We start from the raw sequence: 13,246 nt of genomic DNA, 5'->3' as shown, positions 1-13,246 counted from the left end.
TCTGAACTTCTGAGCACCTCTGATTTTACAAATCTGGTGTCTTCTGTTGGATGAGACTATATTCGCAAATCTTCAGCATCCATACATTTAACCACTAGAGGCACATACCTTACATTTAAATAAGCATTTAGATGAATGTAAAGTATATCAAGACTCACCATGCATTTTTATCTGAGGTCTCAGCCATTGCTTTCATATATAGCATCCATTTCTATCCATTTTGCATTAGAAGGACTCAACGCTTAGTTCCCTCCCTGATTATATAAAACATAGCTTCACTATAATAATAATCATAATAATCATAATAATAATCATAATCATAATATATATTGCTCAAAACTATTTATTTAATCATAAGGGGGAGATGAACTTGAAATTGAAAAACTTGAAACGGATCCCCTGATAAGCAATAAAGTAATAATGAATAGCTATGTATTCCTTAATGGTTAGCTGGTGGGAGTTTTATCAAGTCAACTCCTTAAGACTCCACATTTCTTTCTTTCTTTTTTGTCTTTAGTTTATTTTATGTTTAAATAACGAGAGGTTCGGACCAACACTATAAGATATACAGTGCAGCTTTCTGTATGTACTCTGAAAGGTCAAATGCACTCAGATTAACACTGAATAATTTTATTTGCAAAGCGCCTCCATTACAACTTACTTTTGACATACCAAGCCTTTTCACATAAATGAAAATACCATAATAAAAATAGTGCTAAATTAACATACAGTATAGTATTTATACAGTGTGTACCATATCCATAGGAAGTCAGTACTAACTAAACAGTGATTGTTTTACCATAAGATAAGAGATAAGACTTGAAAATGTGTTTTCACACTCAACAGTGTGAAAATATTTTAGTCTGGTAAGTGTTTGTGTGACGATCGTCCTTTTCAAGTGTTCCACATGGTCTCCCAGCCTGTAACAGCAAAAAAACATTTATTAATATGCTAAAATTGTACAGATATACAATCTGATCTGTGGGAGTCCAACTCAGTGTATAATGAGTGGATACCAAAGATATATTATAAATGCAAACTAAACACGGATCAGTGTTAATATAATGTAATCTAATGTTCAAACAATCATTTGTCTTCTCACCTGGTCAAATATTACCAGCATCCTCCTCTTGTACAGGGTGGCACCACGTTTCTTTTTGACTTCTTGGGAGCCAAAGTCTAAATGATAGACACACGAGGTTCCCACATCATGTGACTGATCTATCTTCATACAAATACAGATCTGTGGTTTTAGTATGCAAATGTTATGTCAGCACATCGCAGTGTGAAGCACATACCTGAGGCTGAGTAGTGATGGGCTTTGTCCCCTGCTCACCTGGAACACACTCACCTGGGGAGAAAGTAAGATGGGGGGGGGGGTTCTGACAACATCTGTCTCCTTGTGTTATAAAACCATAAAAAAATGTAAATCATCTTAAAAACTAAATGTAACTTTCATGCTTTTTGAGAACGCAGGCTCACTGGAACACCAAAATGGAAACCATTTCACCATCTCTTTTGTAATTAATCACACCTGTGCTTTTCCTGAATGTGGGCGTGTTTGTACCTTTGTTCTGATTCATGATGATAGTGTCGTCACTTAATCCATGTTGTCTGACCAGTGTTTTGAAGTCGTCCAGCACAGCAGCCTTCACATTCATATTTCGACCTGAAGAAGACAGAATAACTACAAAAAGTACAATAAACTGACGTACTGATGGAGGCAAAAAGTGTCACTCACTATAAAGCTTGACTGTGGTGGTTTTATTTCCTGATGGTTTCTCTGTGCTCAGCAGAAGCATCATTGCATACTCATCATAGTTGGAATGAACCACAAAGGAATCAACATCTGCTCCGAACCCTGCAGAAAGGAAAGTTTTCACAGTACACTGCATGACAGATTTGTAAACACATATTAGTGGAAGATGTACCAAACCTGCTGCTTTTTAGTTTAACGTGACTAAAACCTTGCTATTGTGGCGTGAAAGGTTGGGACAGAATGTACAGTTAGATAAAAAAGGATGTGGAGAGGAAGGAAGCTAGAGCAACATACTTGCAACATGGTGGTAGAATCGTCCTGGAGTGGTGGTCAGACCATGAACTGTGGACATCTGCTTACATGAGCCATTCCTACAAGCAGGCGCGTGCACATACATGTAAACACAGCACAGCTTAAACTGAATGTAACATATTTTGAACTAATGCATGTAAGTCTGACCTGAAACTAGTGCCCATCATTGTGAAGTTGTCCTCACATGGAACATGTTGCAGCTCCAGTGCAACAATGATGGGGTTTCCCCGCTTTCTCTGCATGTAGTGAGGACAAGTAGAAACCACTGCTACCTCATACCACTTCCCCATAAACTGCAAGGGACACACAACGATTTACTGCACAGCAAAAAATCAAAACTCAAACGGGGGGGGGTGCTGAAATCATATTACGGCAAGAAACCTCCATCACATTACCATCATGACTGAAAGATGCAGGGAAAGGGGGAAATTTTGATATGTTTGTTATATATCTATATATATATACACACATAAATAAAATAACAAAAACCTGTATTTCATCCACTCACCCGGCCCAGATCGAAGTTCTCCTGTGTGAGGATAAGAGGTTCTGTGAGCACATGGGCCGCCTGCAGGGTCCAAGCCGACCCCAGGACCAGGAGAGACACCAGACTCAATGCTCTCTGCATCCTGTCAGCCTCTCTGAGGACAAACTGACACACTGTTTATTTAGGTTTTGTAATTTCCCCCTACGAACAACACTACTCAAAAGTAAAAGAGCAAAGTTCTGATTTGTGTGTGTGTGTACGCGCTAAAGTGTCAATTTGATTGTGTGTTTTGTTGGTCCATATAATCAGCAACTGGACTTCAGAGTTTGAAGCTAAAACAAACAACCAATCAATACATGTCAGAATGTAACATGTGAAAAGTAGTAGGGGACCAAATGTGCAATTATATTTGGTTACATAGGTAGCTTTGGCATTAGCTAGCACTAGGTGGCACATCAGAGAGCTGTGAAACAGCAGATGTGTAGTATCTGCCCTCTGGAGTTCATATGTGAACTACACTAGACACAGACACAGACACACACACACACACACACACACACACCCACACCCTGGAGGTTAATATTGTTTATTTAACTCCATGTCAACACTGTGAAACACCCCAATTGATTATATTCAAGAAGTTAATTTAATTATCTATTTGATGTTAGGCAAAAAACAATTACAACAATGAGAAGCTTATTTCTGTAAAGGTTTTGTTTGGTAATTTTTGGGGAGGGAGAGAAATAATTTCAACAGTCTTAATAGTTAATATTGTTTATTTATTACTATGTAAGCATAACAGAACTATGAAAATAATGTAAAACACTGCATGACTCAGAATCAGCTGTATTGCCATGTAGGTTTACACATACAAGGAATTTACTTTGGTATTTTGGTGCATAACAATAAACATAGTAGGTAGAAAATATTAGAAAGAAAAAGCAAGTACAAGACGATGATGTATACATTTCATTAGCAATATTTGCTGATAATATCATCACTGTAGCCAGAATCATGACGTTTGCAAAAAGAGAGTTCTTTGTAGTACTTCATAGTAAATGCAGGGAAAATGAGAGGAGCGGAGAATCCAGAGCTGGAGCAGCACAACCGTATACCGTATATAACACTCTCATCTCACGTGCATCAGGGAACCTAAAGAAAGTAACAGAAACTAATTTACACTGAAGATTTGTTGGACAGAAGTAACTCCCCTGGTATTCACATTTCTAAAAATAAAAACAAGACTCACCTAATGTCCAGATCCTGATGGTGGGCAATTTCCTGTTAAACATATAGACAAGAATTAGGAAACTTCAGGGTCAATAAATTCTCCCCATTATGTATGTGTACATGTGTAGATATGTGTGTGTGTTCCCCGTACTTTACCTGCTGGAGGTGGAGTCACAATAGACTCTCTGGGGAAACCCTGGGACAAGGCAAAGGCTTTAAACTTATTAATTATTTCACCTCTGACTGTTTGAGTGCGACCTGCAAACAAGTACAGACACACATATAAAGACAGACAACACAGTACTTATTCTGCAGCTCACATGTTTAAATGTAATGTAAACACAAATACAGTATATGCGTATGTGTGTGCGTCTCACCGTAAAGCGCCACCTGTGTGTACTCTCTGTTAAAAGCCTTGTATTTGAGAACCAGAGCGTATTCAGTGTAGTTTGTGTCCACCACTGTGATGTCCTTCACCATGTTATGGCCTGAAAGAAAACACAGAAGTGAGGGACAAAGACTCCTTGGCATTCATTGTTAAATATGAGAATGAATGGAAATCAATAAGTGACATTGTAAAGCTCTCCTTAGAACAATTAGTCAGATCTACAAAGGAACCTACAGAAAGGATGACCTGATCTGACTTTTGTGATTTAAGATTAAATGTTTATACAGAAATTAAAAGACATTTCAAACAAAGAGGGCCTCTATGAGATGGATAAAACTGTGTGTAGTATACCACTGGCATATGTAGGCAACCATATTAAAAACATACTGTTTATAAATCAAAATATCTTAAACATGCATGCAATAAATATTTACATTACACACTGCATATGCTCTACAAAATGACAACAGTAAAGAAAAAGAGAGAATAAAACATGAACAAATATAAGTAAGTAAGACATGTGGTGTGATAATTAAGATGCATTTCAAATACATTATTATTATTACAGCACAAATACATGGTGTCAATAGTAGTCTACAATGTTAGATACACACAAATATAAACAACTATAATACATGCTATTTGTAAGTCAGAACAAACATTAATAAAAAAACATACAAGCATACACACAAGTGCATCATGAAAAACAAAAACAAAATTAACACTATAAAAACATGCTTGGTTTGATGTGTGTAGAAAAGAGGCACAAGCCAAATATAACATATTTCTGCTTTGCATTAATTTAAAAATCTTGCAAGCTAAATGCATACATTTTTAGAGTGCTCATGAATGGAGTCTTGTGGAACCTCAGGCAGGCATTTTATGGTCACATGTTCCACACACCCTCTAATCATGTATGCCCAGGACCACCTGTCTCTCACAGTTGACAGTCTGTATAAACATCGGACGCTCATTCAGTCTGCTTACAACAACGCTGAGCTCTGCATCCTCGCTGTGGCTTTCAGAAATTTAACTCCCTTCACCTTCCCAGCCCCTCCTTTGTGTTTTTAACACGTGTTCATGTTCATTAAATGTTGTGTATGTCTGGCTCTGCCACGATCAAGAACAGTCAAGTTTAACTGCTTCAAATAAGCAGAGACGCAAACTAAAATGCATTTTTCTGGAAAAAATGGTTAAAAGCCTTGATGTGAATATCCTGACTGAAATATTTGTCACATGTCCAGTCTGGACATTGTTGATGTTGTTTGCTCGTACTGTTGCAGAACCGGACTTTAATTTTGTTCTACTGCTGTGGGCACCCAGAGAGTGCCAGACAAATATTACATTGTCACAGAAAAAGTCAAAGAGCTTACTAAACACCATCTCTCTTCTCTCTTGGGAAGGTGATGAGAAGGAAGCAGAGACTTACGTGTGCTGAAATAGGTGAACTGTCCAGGTACGGCGGTCTTCTCATATTGGTACCCCATAATCTGACAACCTACAGGTCTGAAGCACAACACAATGTGTCTTTATCTTCACTCCATACATCCCTGTCTTCTTTTACAAGCACTTCTGTCATTTACATGTACTGTACTGTATTTGCCCCACACACACACAGACTCACGTGGCGTCCCACATTGTGAGGTTGACATTGCCGTTTGGCAGTGGTGTGACCATGCCCATGGAGGCCTTCACTTTCTCTCTGAATGGGGCAAAAGATGGAGAGTCATAGGCCAGGCCCACCCGGTACCATTTCCCTGCAAACTAAACACACACACATAGGCTCACAAAATTAAATTTTCATGTCAAACATAAAAAAGAAATCACTGGTTTGTACATTTTAAAGAATAAAGCTGGAAATATTATAAACTTTCCTCACTGTCAACACATCCCAGGTAAAAACCAAAACCAACTATGAGTCTCTCAGTAATTTCTGACTTCGCCACCTTGTCTGCGGCTCTCAGCCCCAAGCCCAATGGACATAAATCTTTAAAGACAGGTCACGTATAGAGAGTTTCATAAAAAAAGGTGCAGTCATTTCCTAACACAGCAGGACACTGTTGTTTTTAGCTAAGGTTAATCAGTCATGAGTAAATAGTGCCTGGGGACTATTTTCAGTTGCAGATTTGGCAAGATAGTGGGTATTTATGGAAGCAGTAAGGCGTATGTGGCATTTACTTGAAATAAAATACAGTGCCCATGTTTATAGTAATGAAGGAATAAGGCTTTTAAACAAATCATTGGTGGTTTTGGTCATTCATATGAGATTTGTTGTTAAGAAAAATAAGAAAAATATAGACCACAACATTTCCTCATATCTGTACATAGATCATTAAAAACACTGACTGGATGGAGGCAGTGTGAATGTTCTGACTTTCACATGACACGAGCCTGCATGCTCACCAAGTTTTATGTAAGTGGGAAAACTGCTGCTGCATTTTCATTGACCACCTTTAGGCTTTGTGGGTAAAGAATAAACATGTGTATTGGAAGGAGGAAAAAAAAATCATAAGAGGAAATGATAGCAATAGTTTAGGGTTTTAATTATTTTGCATTAACCCAAACGTATCTGACCTTCTGCTAAATATGAAATAATCCCACCATAGGGATCTTTAAAATGCTTCTGGGATAAATCCAGTCAGCTGTCAAATAAGCCACAGGGAACAAATGAAGATGCTCCTTTTTAAAGACATTTCTCATGATGGGAAATGTTAAACTGACCCCTCTTAACCTCTTGTGTGTGAGGAAACCAGCAACAAAGCTTCACAAATGTATTAATCATAACAATTTGTGCTGAGGCAAGAATTAAACCCACAGCTGTTTGTTTTGTGAACTACTGAGTAGCTGTTCTCAAACTTTGACTACACACAGACATACACACAGGCATGTTTCCATCACAATGGGACTGACTTACCCTAACCTTAACCCTTCACCTACACTTACCATAATCTTAAAGTAAGTCTTCACACTGAAATGTAATGGTGTAAATAATGGGGACTTGCATTTTGTCCCCATAAGGATGGCGAGTGCCCACAGTGTGTCTGTGTAAACAGATTTATGTCTATGCACACACACGCATGCACACACGCGCGCTTTTACGGTGTGAGACTGTGGCTGTGTTTGAAACGGATAAAAATGCTGTCTTAGGAGGTGTCTAACAGGACAGCGAGGCATATGGACATGTTCTCACTCTATCTCCACAAAACACACTCTCACTCTTACGAAGACATTTAAAACACACACACACACACACACACACACAACACATCACCTCTGGTGTTACAACAAATAATTGAAGCAGAACCTCCTTCACTTAACATATCGAACTGATTCAGATACATTCATTCTTAAAAACAAACATAGTAAACATGTATCTTACTCTCTGCAGGTTGAAATCTCTCTGCGGCTTCACGTCAGCATACGCCATCATCACGCAAGACATCACCATGACAACAGCAACCACAGTGGTCCTCATGGCTGCGTGGAGAAAGGAAGCGGCGAGGTGGATGGACTGAAAGGTGGAGAGAGGGTTATCTGGCCCGAGCCTAAAGCGAACTGGAGGCAGCCAACAGATGCGGACACGAAGTGGCAAAGCCTCTGGCAATGTTTGTTTTTTTCTCCTGATCCACCCACCTATTTGTCAGCCAATCACTGGGCTAGGGATTATGGAACAGTGGCCAAGTGTTGAAGATGTGTGGCTCCAAAACAACCCTGACTCAGACTTCACTTCCCATAGGTGCGGGAATAGATCAGGCTTGTGGCCTCTTAGCATCAGCTGAAGCTCATGTGCTGTTCCTGCACGCACAGGCACGCTGGTTTCACAAGACTTTGTCCCAAATTAAAAGATACACAGAGAAGAAGAAGCTTAGAGGGATCAGTAGGTTCTGCATCTGAGGCCTAATACTGGGGTTTTAAAGAGATTAACTGATAGTGATAGAGGAAGTCTTCAGATCATTTACTTAAGTAAAAGTAACTCACTACACTACATAAAAAGGCTACTCAATTACAAGTTAAATGTTCTGCATTCAGAAGGTCACTGATGGAAAAGGTACAGAAGTATTAGCAACAAAATGTACTTCAAGTATCAAAAGTTAAAGTATTTATTATGCAAAATGGCTCCTGTCAGTCTTACATGGATCATTATTACTGATGCATTAATATGTAAGTAAGTGTTGCACTTGGTCGAGGTGGAACTATTGCATATATTGTCGGGAACTTAAATCTATAAGAATGCATCATATTTTAAACAATCATGTTTTGTATATAATAGATTAGTCTGTGAAGTGTCTAGTAACTATAGCTGTTGAATAAATGTGGTCGAGTAAAAAGAGTACAATTAAAACCTTTGGAATGTATTGGAGTAGAAGTATAAAGTGGCAGAAAATAGAAATGGTAATTCAAATATGTACTTTTCCACCAGTGCAACACTTGGCTTGAATTGAGGTTTCATAATTACATATAAAACAAGACAAGTTTGCACAACTACAGTATGAAATGTAATTCATAAATATCGCTCGTGTCATGACAAGAGAAACTAGTAAAAGCTTTCTGTAAAAGGTCTCACAGTTTCATTCTGAAACTCCATTTCAACCTCCAGTTTCTCTTTCCTCAGTTTCAGTATTTCAGTCCACTGCTAGTCTAAAAAGGTGACTAATGTAATACACACACACACACACACACACACACACACACACACACACACACACAGATATGATGCTTCTGAGGTCCGCTGAGTAGCTTGACATTGCTAAAATTAGGGCTGAGGCTGACAGGGTAAAGCAGAGTAAATGAATGTACAGAATGTACGATCAATGTTGAAAGTGGGTTTGGAGGAAGGTGTGTTCACAGGACACAAGAACTCACTGTTGAGTCCTGTTGAGAGGTCGGTCGTGGGTCTAATTTGGTTTGTTTCCTCTAAAATCCAGAGAAGGATTTTTGGATGGAGATTTGACACCGTAGTAAAATAAATACTTGTGAAATTTATAGCGACTTACTGGAATTAGATCGAATCCGGCTGTATGTAAATTAAAAAGAAGTTTGGTTGTTAGTATGAATGGCCTAAAGGGTCCATTCTTTTTGTATAAGGCCAGTAGAGTGTCTGAACCAATTTAAATTATGAATCCATAATTTATTCTAGAAAAAAAAATAATGTTTGGCATATATAACATTTTAAGTTTTACTTGGAAGTTGTCTTACAGGAAACCACCTGAGTGTGACCCAAAGTGAACTGCTAAACCAATGTTTGGTACACTGAAAAACAGTTTTAAGGTAAAAGGCCGTGCTGAGTGTTGCGATATCACCAGCATGTTAAACATTTTTTGTGGATTAGCTAAACAAAGCAGTCAGGCATCAAACTATTACATCTGCTCATAAAAAAAAACAAACAAACAAAAAAAACTGAGAACCCAAGGGAACAATTTAAATAGTTTTTATTAATAATGATTTTCCATTTGCAGCACTGCTTGCATCTCATTTTCTTGAAATGCATGATGTGTACAGCTAGCCTTCAGTGGACAAGAGGACATCAGTGTGTGTGTCTCACACACACAGCACACCTCACAGACCTCCCCTACACACTCTGCAAAGCTGAGAGCTGCCACATGTGCAACGAGACATGAAAATGATAAAAATAAAACACACACACACACACACATACATAGGCAGACGAGTACACACTTGTTTCCTTCTGTAGCACAGCTTGATGTTCCTGAGGATCACAAAAAGGGAAAAACAGACAAACAAAAAGTGCAAAAAGCAGAGTGAGAAATGTTGATCAGAGGCATGAGGGCCAGTAAGAGCACCGACACACTTCAGCCGGGGTTTCTGGTCTACAGTACGGCCTCGCTGGTGTGTACTGATCCCCACATAATCACACACTTAGAGCTGACTTTTGACTGACCTCAGTTTGAGCTGGGAAGACTGGTGACAGTTGTTCACCACAAACTGACAACGTTTTTAGTGTATTGGGTGGCGGGGCTGGCATTAAATTGTTTTAATCAGTCAAATAATGTAACAATGTGCAGAGGACCTTTTCGCAGTTTCATGTAAGGTTTAATTGTTACCACTCTATTTACAGTAGTCCAAGTCGTAGTCACTCTATTATTTTATTAGTCATCCAAAGACTGCATGATAAAATGAGGGCATGGAAACTGGGGTCTGTTTGACGCTCCCTTTTCTGGAGCATTAGTGAAGACACAGCGCCCTCCACTGGTCAAACGGGTGTCTCAAAACCTCAACACACCCTGTCCCATAGACATTCTCTGTGCAGGCCTTCTGCTGTTTTAGGTTTTACACCTGACTTATCTGATTTGCTACGCACTTTTCAAAACATTATTTATTAGATGGGCAAATTGGCTCCTGGTTACAACAACCACTGTAATTGCTTGCTCCCTGGCTGGTTCCTAGTGCCTTTTTATAAAAAGGTAGAAAAAAATACAATTGCCATTCGATTGTCTTGCACTCATGCATGAATCCCCATTTTATACCAAAATCACAAAGCTAAGATCTCAGGTGAAAGAAAACACATATAGCAGTGAAACAATCAAAGTATAATTAACAGTTCCTCCAGAAATAATAATTTAAACTCATTTCAAAAGTGAAAATGGAAACATCTTATTCAGAGTGCTCTGCTGTGGGGCTGTTCAGGCAGGGTTGAGAAGTGCAACCCTCAGTCACAAGCATCATAACAGCCTAACCGTGTTCCCTTAGATACACAAGTCACACTTTACAACATCATCATTGGTTGCTCGCTTTTCCAGACATTCATGACAACATTGCACACTCATCATTAAAGAATACATACGAGAGAGAGAGAGAGAGACTCTAAACTAAAACCACACAGGAAGCAGGGATGAATCTCAATTTCTGTCAAACAGCTTTGTTGGTCTCCCCCCCCCTAAACAGGGAAATGATAGGTGAGAGTACTCTGATGATCACAGTCAGCAGCTGTCAGTGAACCAAGAAAAGCCATTTAAATATTGAGAATCAGTCTGCAGAAAGCAAAGTAGCCTTAGCATTGCCAAAATAACACTTGAAGAATAAGTCCTCTACACTACAGCCAGTCTTCAAATGACCTGTTACACAACCTCTGCTGGAAACAACATGCCTGGCTGTACTGTAGGTGACTGTAGGATGTGGTCAGTTGCAAAATGTAAGACAAAAAGTCACAGGGTAATGGCAGACTACACATGACAAACTTCAGCAAAAGATACTTTAAAACTGTTTTTTGAGTGTATAGTTGGAGATTTATGTCACCAGACCTCCTGAGCAATCTCAAAAGTGGATAAAAACAATCCCTCCATCAAACACTAAACAAACTTCAATCAGGAAATATCTGAAATGTATGCAACTACCGTTTATACCATTGTCTGAATCAACATGAGCACAGCAGGATGAAGCAGACATGGCAGAGAGTGAGGCTCGGTACCTGCCAGAGACAGCCAGGTTTAAACAGAGGTGCTGGCTTGAAGGAATGGAGGGCCAAAGACACACAGAGACAGAGAGAGAGAGAGAGAGAGAGAGAGAGAGAGAGAGAGAGAGAGAGAGAGAGAGAGAGAGAGAGAGAGAGAGAGAGAGAGAGAGAGAGAGAGAGAGAGAGACAGAGAGACAGAGAGACAGAGACAGAGAGAGAGAGAGAAGAAATACGGAAAAAAGGTTAAAGATAGATTCATGGAAAGGATTGAGGGGCTTGGCAGAAAGATGATAAAGGCTTAAAGTAAAAGGTGCTGAGCAAATGGAAACTTGGGCAAGCAATATCTACAAGACAACCCAAGAAACAAACAAGTAACCAATAAGACAGCTAGAAGACATATTAAGATTACAGCCGGGACTAAGCAAAGACCGAATATCCTCAAAGGAAAATAAGTTAGGGGGATAGAGTCCTTGAAAATGCTATGACAGCAGCCGCGCAAGATTTGGACAAACTGTTCCTGCACCAGACAGACTGGACTTCCAGACGTTTTTCAGAATAAAATATGAGCTCCCAAGATTTCAGCCAGCACTGCCAGGCTGCTATGACGGGGAACTTGGGAGACAGACAAATGAGATTATGGTAGATAGAAGCTGAAGCTGAAGTGAAGGTACGTCCAATACAGGGAACCTTATGAGACACTATGTGTGGGCCAGGGCCTGTGAATCTGGGAGATGAACTCACAGTAAGGCACAGTGCTCTGCTTGTTGTTGATGATGCTCATTCATGCTGCTACAACCTCTGACGGCAGCTACTGCAAAACAGCAGACAAAACATTGATGACAAAGCACATTTTCGCTTCTTCTACAATTCTATTATGACCCCACCCCCTCCCCCCGCTGTGACAACGTCCCCACCCCCGTCTTTGAATCTTTGGATCTTTCGGCTCTCTGGAATCTGGCAGAACATCCCTCTGTAGCACCAGAATACTGTTGAAAAGTCCTGGCTGATCGGGTGACTTGGTGCTTCTCTCTCTTCAGAAGTCCTCTTCATATGTTTTTAGAAGAATATACACACTCCCCCTACGATAGGTAAAGTCTACCTTTTAGGACAAAACCTGCACAACCACAGCCACACAAACACACTACACTTCAGGTCAGTGTGTGAACAAATCCTGTTTGTGGAAATAGCCCCATATCTTTAGCCCAGGGTTGAATCAGTCAGATCACTTGACTTCGTGTCCCAGCAGCTGATATAAAAATGCACACTGCAGCTTCCTTTTTGAGAAGAGTTACTGAAGCACAAATTTGGATACAAAATAAAGCAAAAAACCAACCTGATACATTTGCACTATAACAAAAAAAGAGAACGCTTCTCCGAAAACATAAATTACTAAAACTTTCAGATTTTCTTAAATATGTAAACAAACACTACAACTCAAATATATTTGGTGTGATGAAGTCATATTTAAATACAAAGCTTTGTTTTATATCAGCTCCCACGTGGTGCGGCTGATTATTGCACTGCAAACACTGGAGCCCTATTGCACTGTAGTAAATCTTTCAGCTTCAACCACTGGTCTAATTTAACATCTTGAACTGTGGGGTACATGTCAAAGGCTTTCCAAAATCCCTCACATCCTTGTTCCCTTTAAAAACAAAC

General features: G+C 39.5%; 2 protein-coding genes across 3 annotated transcripts; both read right to left on the bottom strand.

Annotated features, from left to right (window-relative positions):
- Window positions 1–406: 406 nt before the first annotated feature.
- On the bottom strand, window positions 407–2,699 carry LOC123982228 (protein AMBP-like). The gene is made up of 8 exons (XM_046067653.1): window positions 2,580–2,699; window positions 2,219–2,364; window positions 2,054–2,130; window positions 1,742–1,861; window positions 1,568–1,669; window positions 1,299–1,351; window positions 1,103–1,179; window positions 407–920 (listed from the first exon to the last, which is right to left on the bottom strand). Exons 1-7 carry the CDS (start codon window positions 2,697–2,699, stop codon window positions 1,114–1,116), a joined length of 684 nt encoding a protein of 227 aa, XP_045923609.1. The 3' UTR covers window positions 407–920; window positions 1,103–1,113.
- Window positions 2,700–3,316: 617 nt separating this feature from the next.
- ptgdsa (prostaglandin D2 synthase a) lies at window positions 3,317–8,005 on the bottom strand. 2 transcript variants are annotated; one of them, XM_046066864.1, is made up of 8 exons: window positions 7,810–8,005; window positions 7,556–7,687; window positions 5,801–5,940; window positions 5,606–5,682; window positions 4,166–4,276; window positions 3,945–4,046; window positions 3,808–3,839; window positions 3,317–3,710 (listed from the first exon to the last, which is right to left on the bottom strand). In XM_046066864.1, the coding sequence occupies exons 2-7, from the start codon at window positions 7,649–7,651 to the stop codon at window positions 3,808–3,810; spliced, it is 558 nt and encodes a 185-aa protein (XP_045922820.1). In that variant the 5' UTR covers window positions 7,652–7,687; window positions 7,810–8,005; the 3' UTR covers window positions 3,317–3,710. The 2 variants fall into 2 exon arrangements, with proteins under 2 accessions (XP_045922820.1, XP_045922819.1); XM_046066863.1 differs by lacking the exon at window positions 7,810–8,005 and having other exon boundaries at window positions 7,556–7,758.
- Window positions 8,006–13,246: the final 5,241 nt, after the last annotated feature.

This window comes from Micropterus dolomieu, linkage group LG13, assembly GCF_021292245.1.
Source record: "Micropterus dolomieu isolate WLL.071019.BEF.003 ecotype Adirondacks linkage group LG13, ASM2129224v1, whole genome shotgun sequence".
In the NCBI taxonomy this organism is placed as follows: domain Eukaryota; kingdom Metazoa; phylum Chordata; class Actinopteri; order Centrarchiformes; family Centrarchidae; genus Micropterus; species Micropterus dolomieu.
This window is presented reverse-complemented; position numbering and strand designations above follow the sequence as displayed.

Excerpts from the sequence above, each read along its gene's own strand:
- ptgdsa (XM_046066864.1), bottom strand. The coding sequence starts at position 7,651 with ATGAGGACCACTGTGGTTGCTGTTGTCATGGTGATGTCTTGCGTGATG. Across the intron at positions 5,683-5,800 it reads CTCACAATGTGGGACGCCAC|ACCTGTAGGTTGTCAGATTA; the intron begins GTGAGTCTGTGT and ends GTTGTGCTTCAG. Across the intron at positions 4,047-4,165 it reads CACACAGGTGGCGCTTTACG|GTCGCACTCAAACAGTCAGA; the intron begins GTGAGACGCACA and ends ACTTGTTTGCAG.
- LOC123982228 (XM_046067653.1), bottom strand. The coding sequence starts at position 2,699 with ATGCAGAGAGCATTGAGTCTGGTGTCTCTCCTGGTCCTGGGGTCGGCT. Across the intron at positions 2,131-2,218 it reads ATGATGGGCACTAGTTTCAG|GAATGGCTCATGTAAGCAGA; the intron begins GTCAGACTTACA and ends GCCTGCTTGTAG. Across the intron at positions 1,352-1,567 it reads CATCATGAATCAGAACAAAG|GTGAGTGTGTTCCAGGTGAG; the intron begins GTACAAACACGC and ends CTTTCTCCCCAG.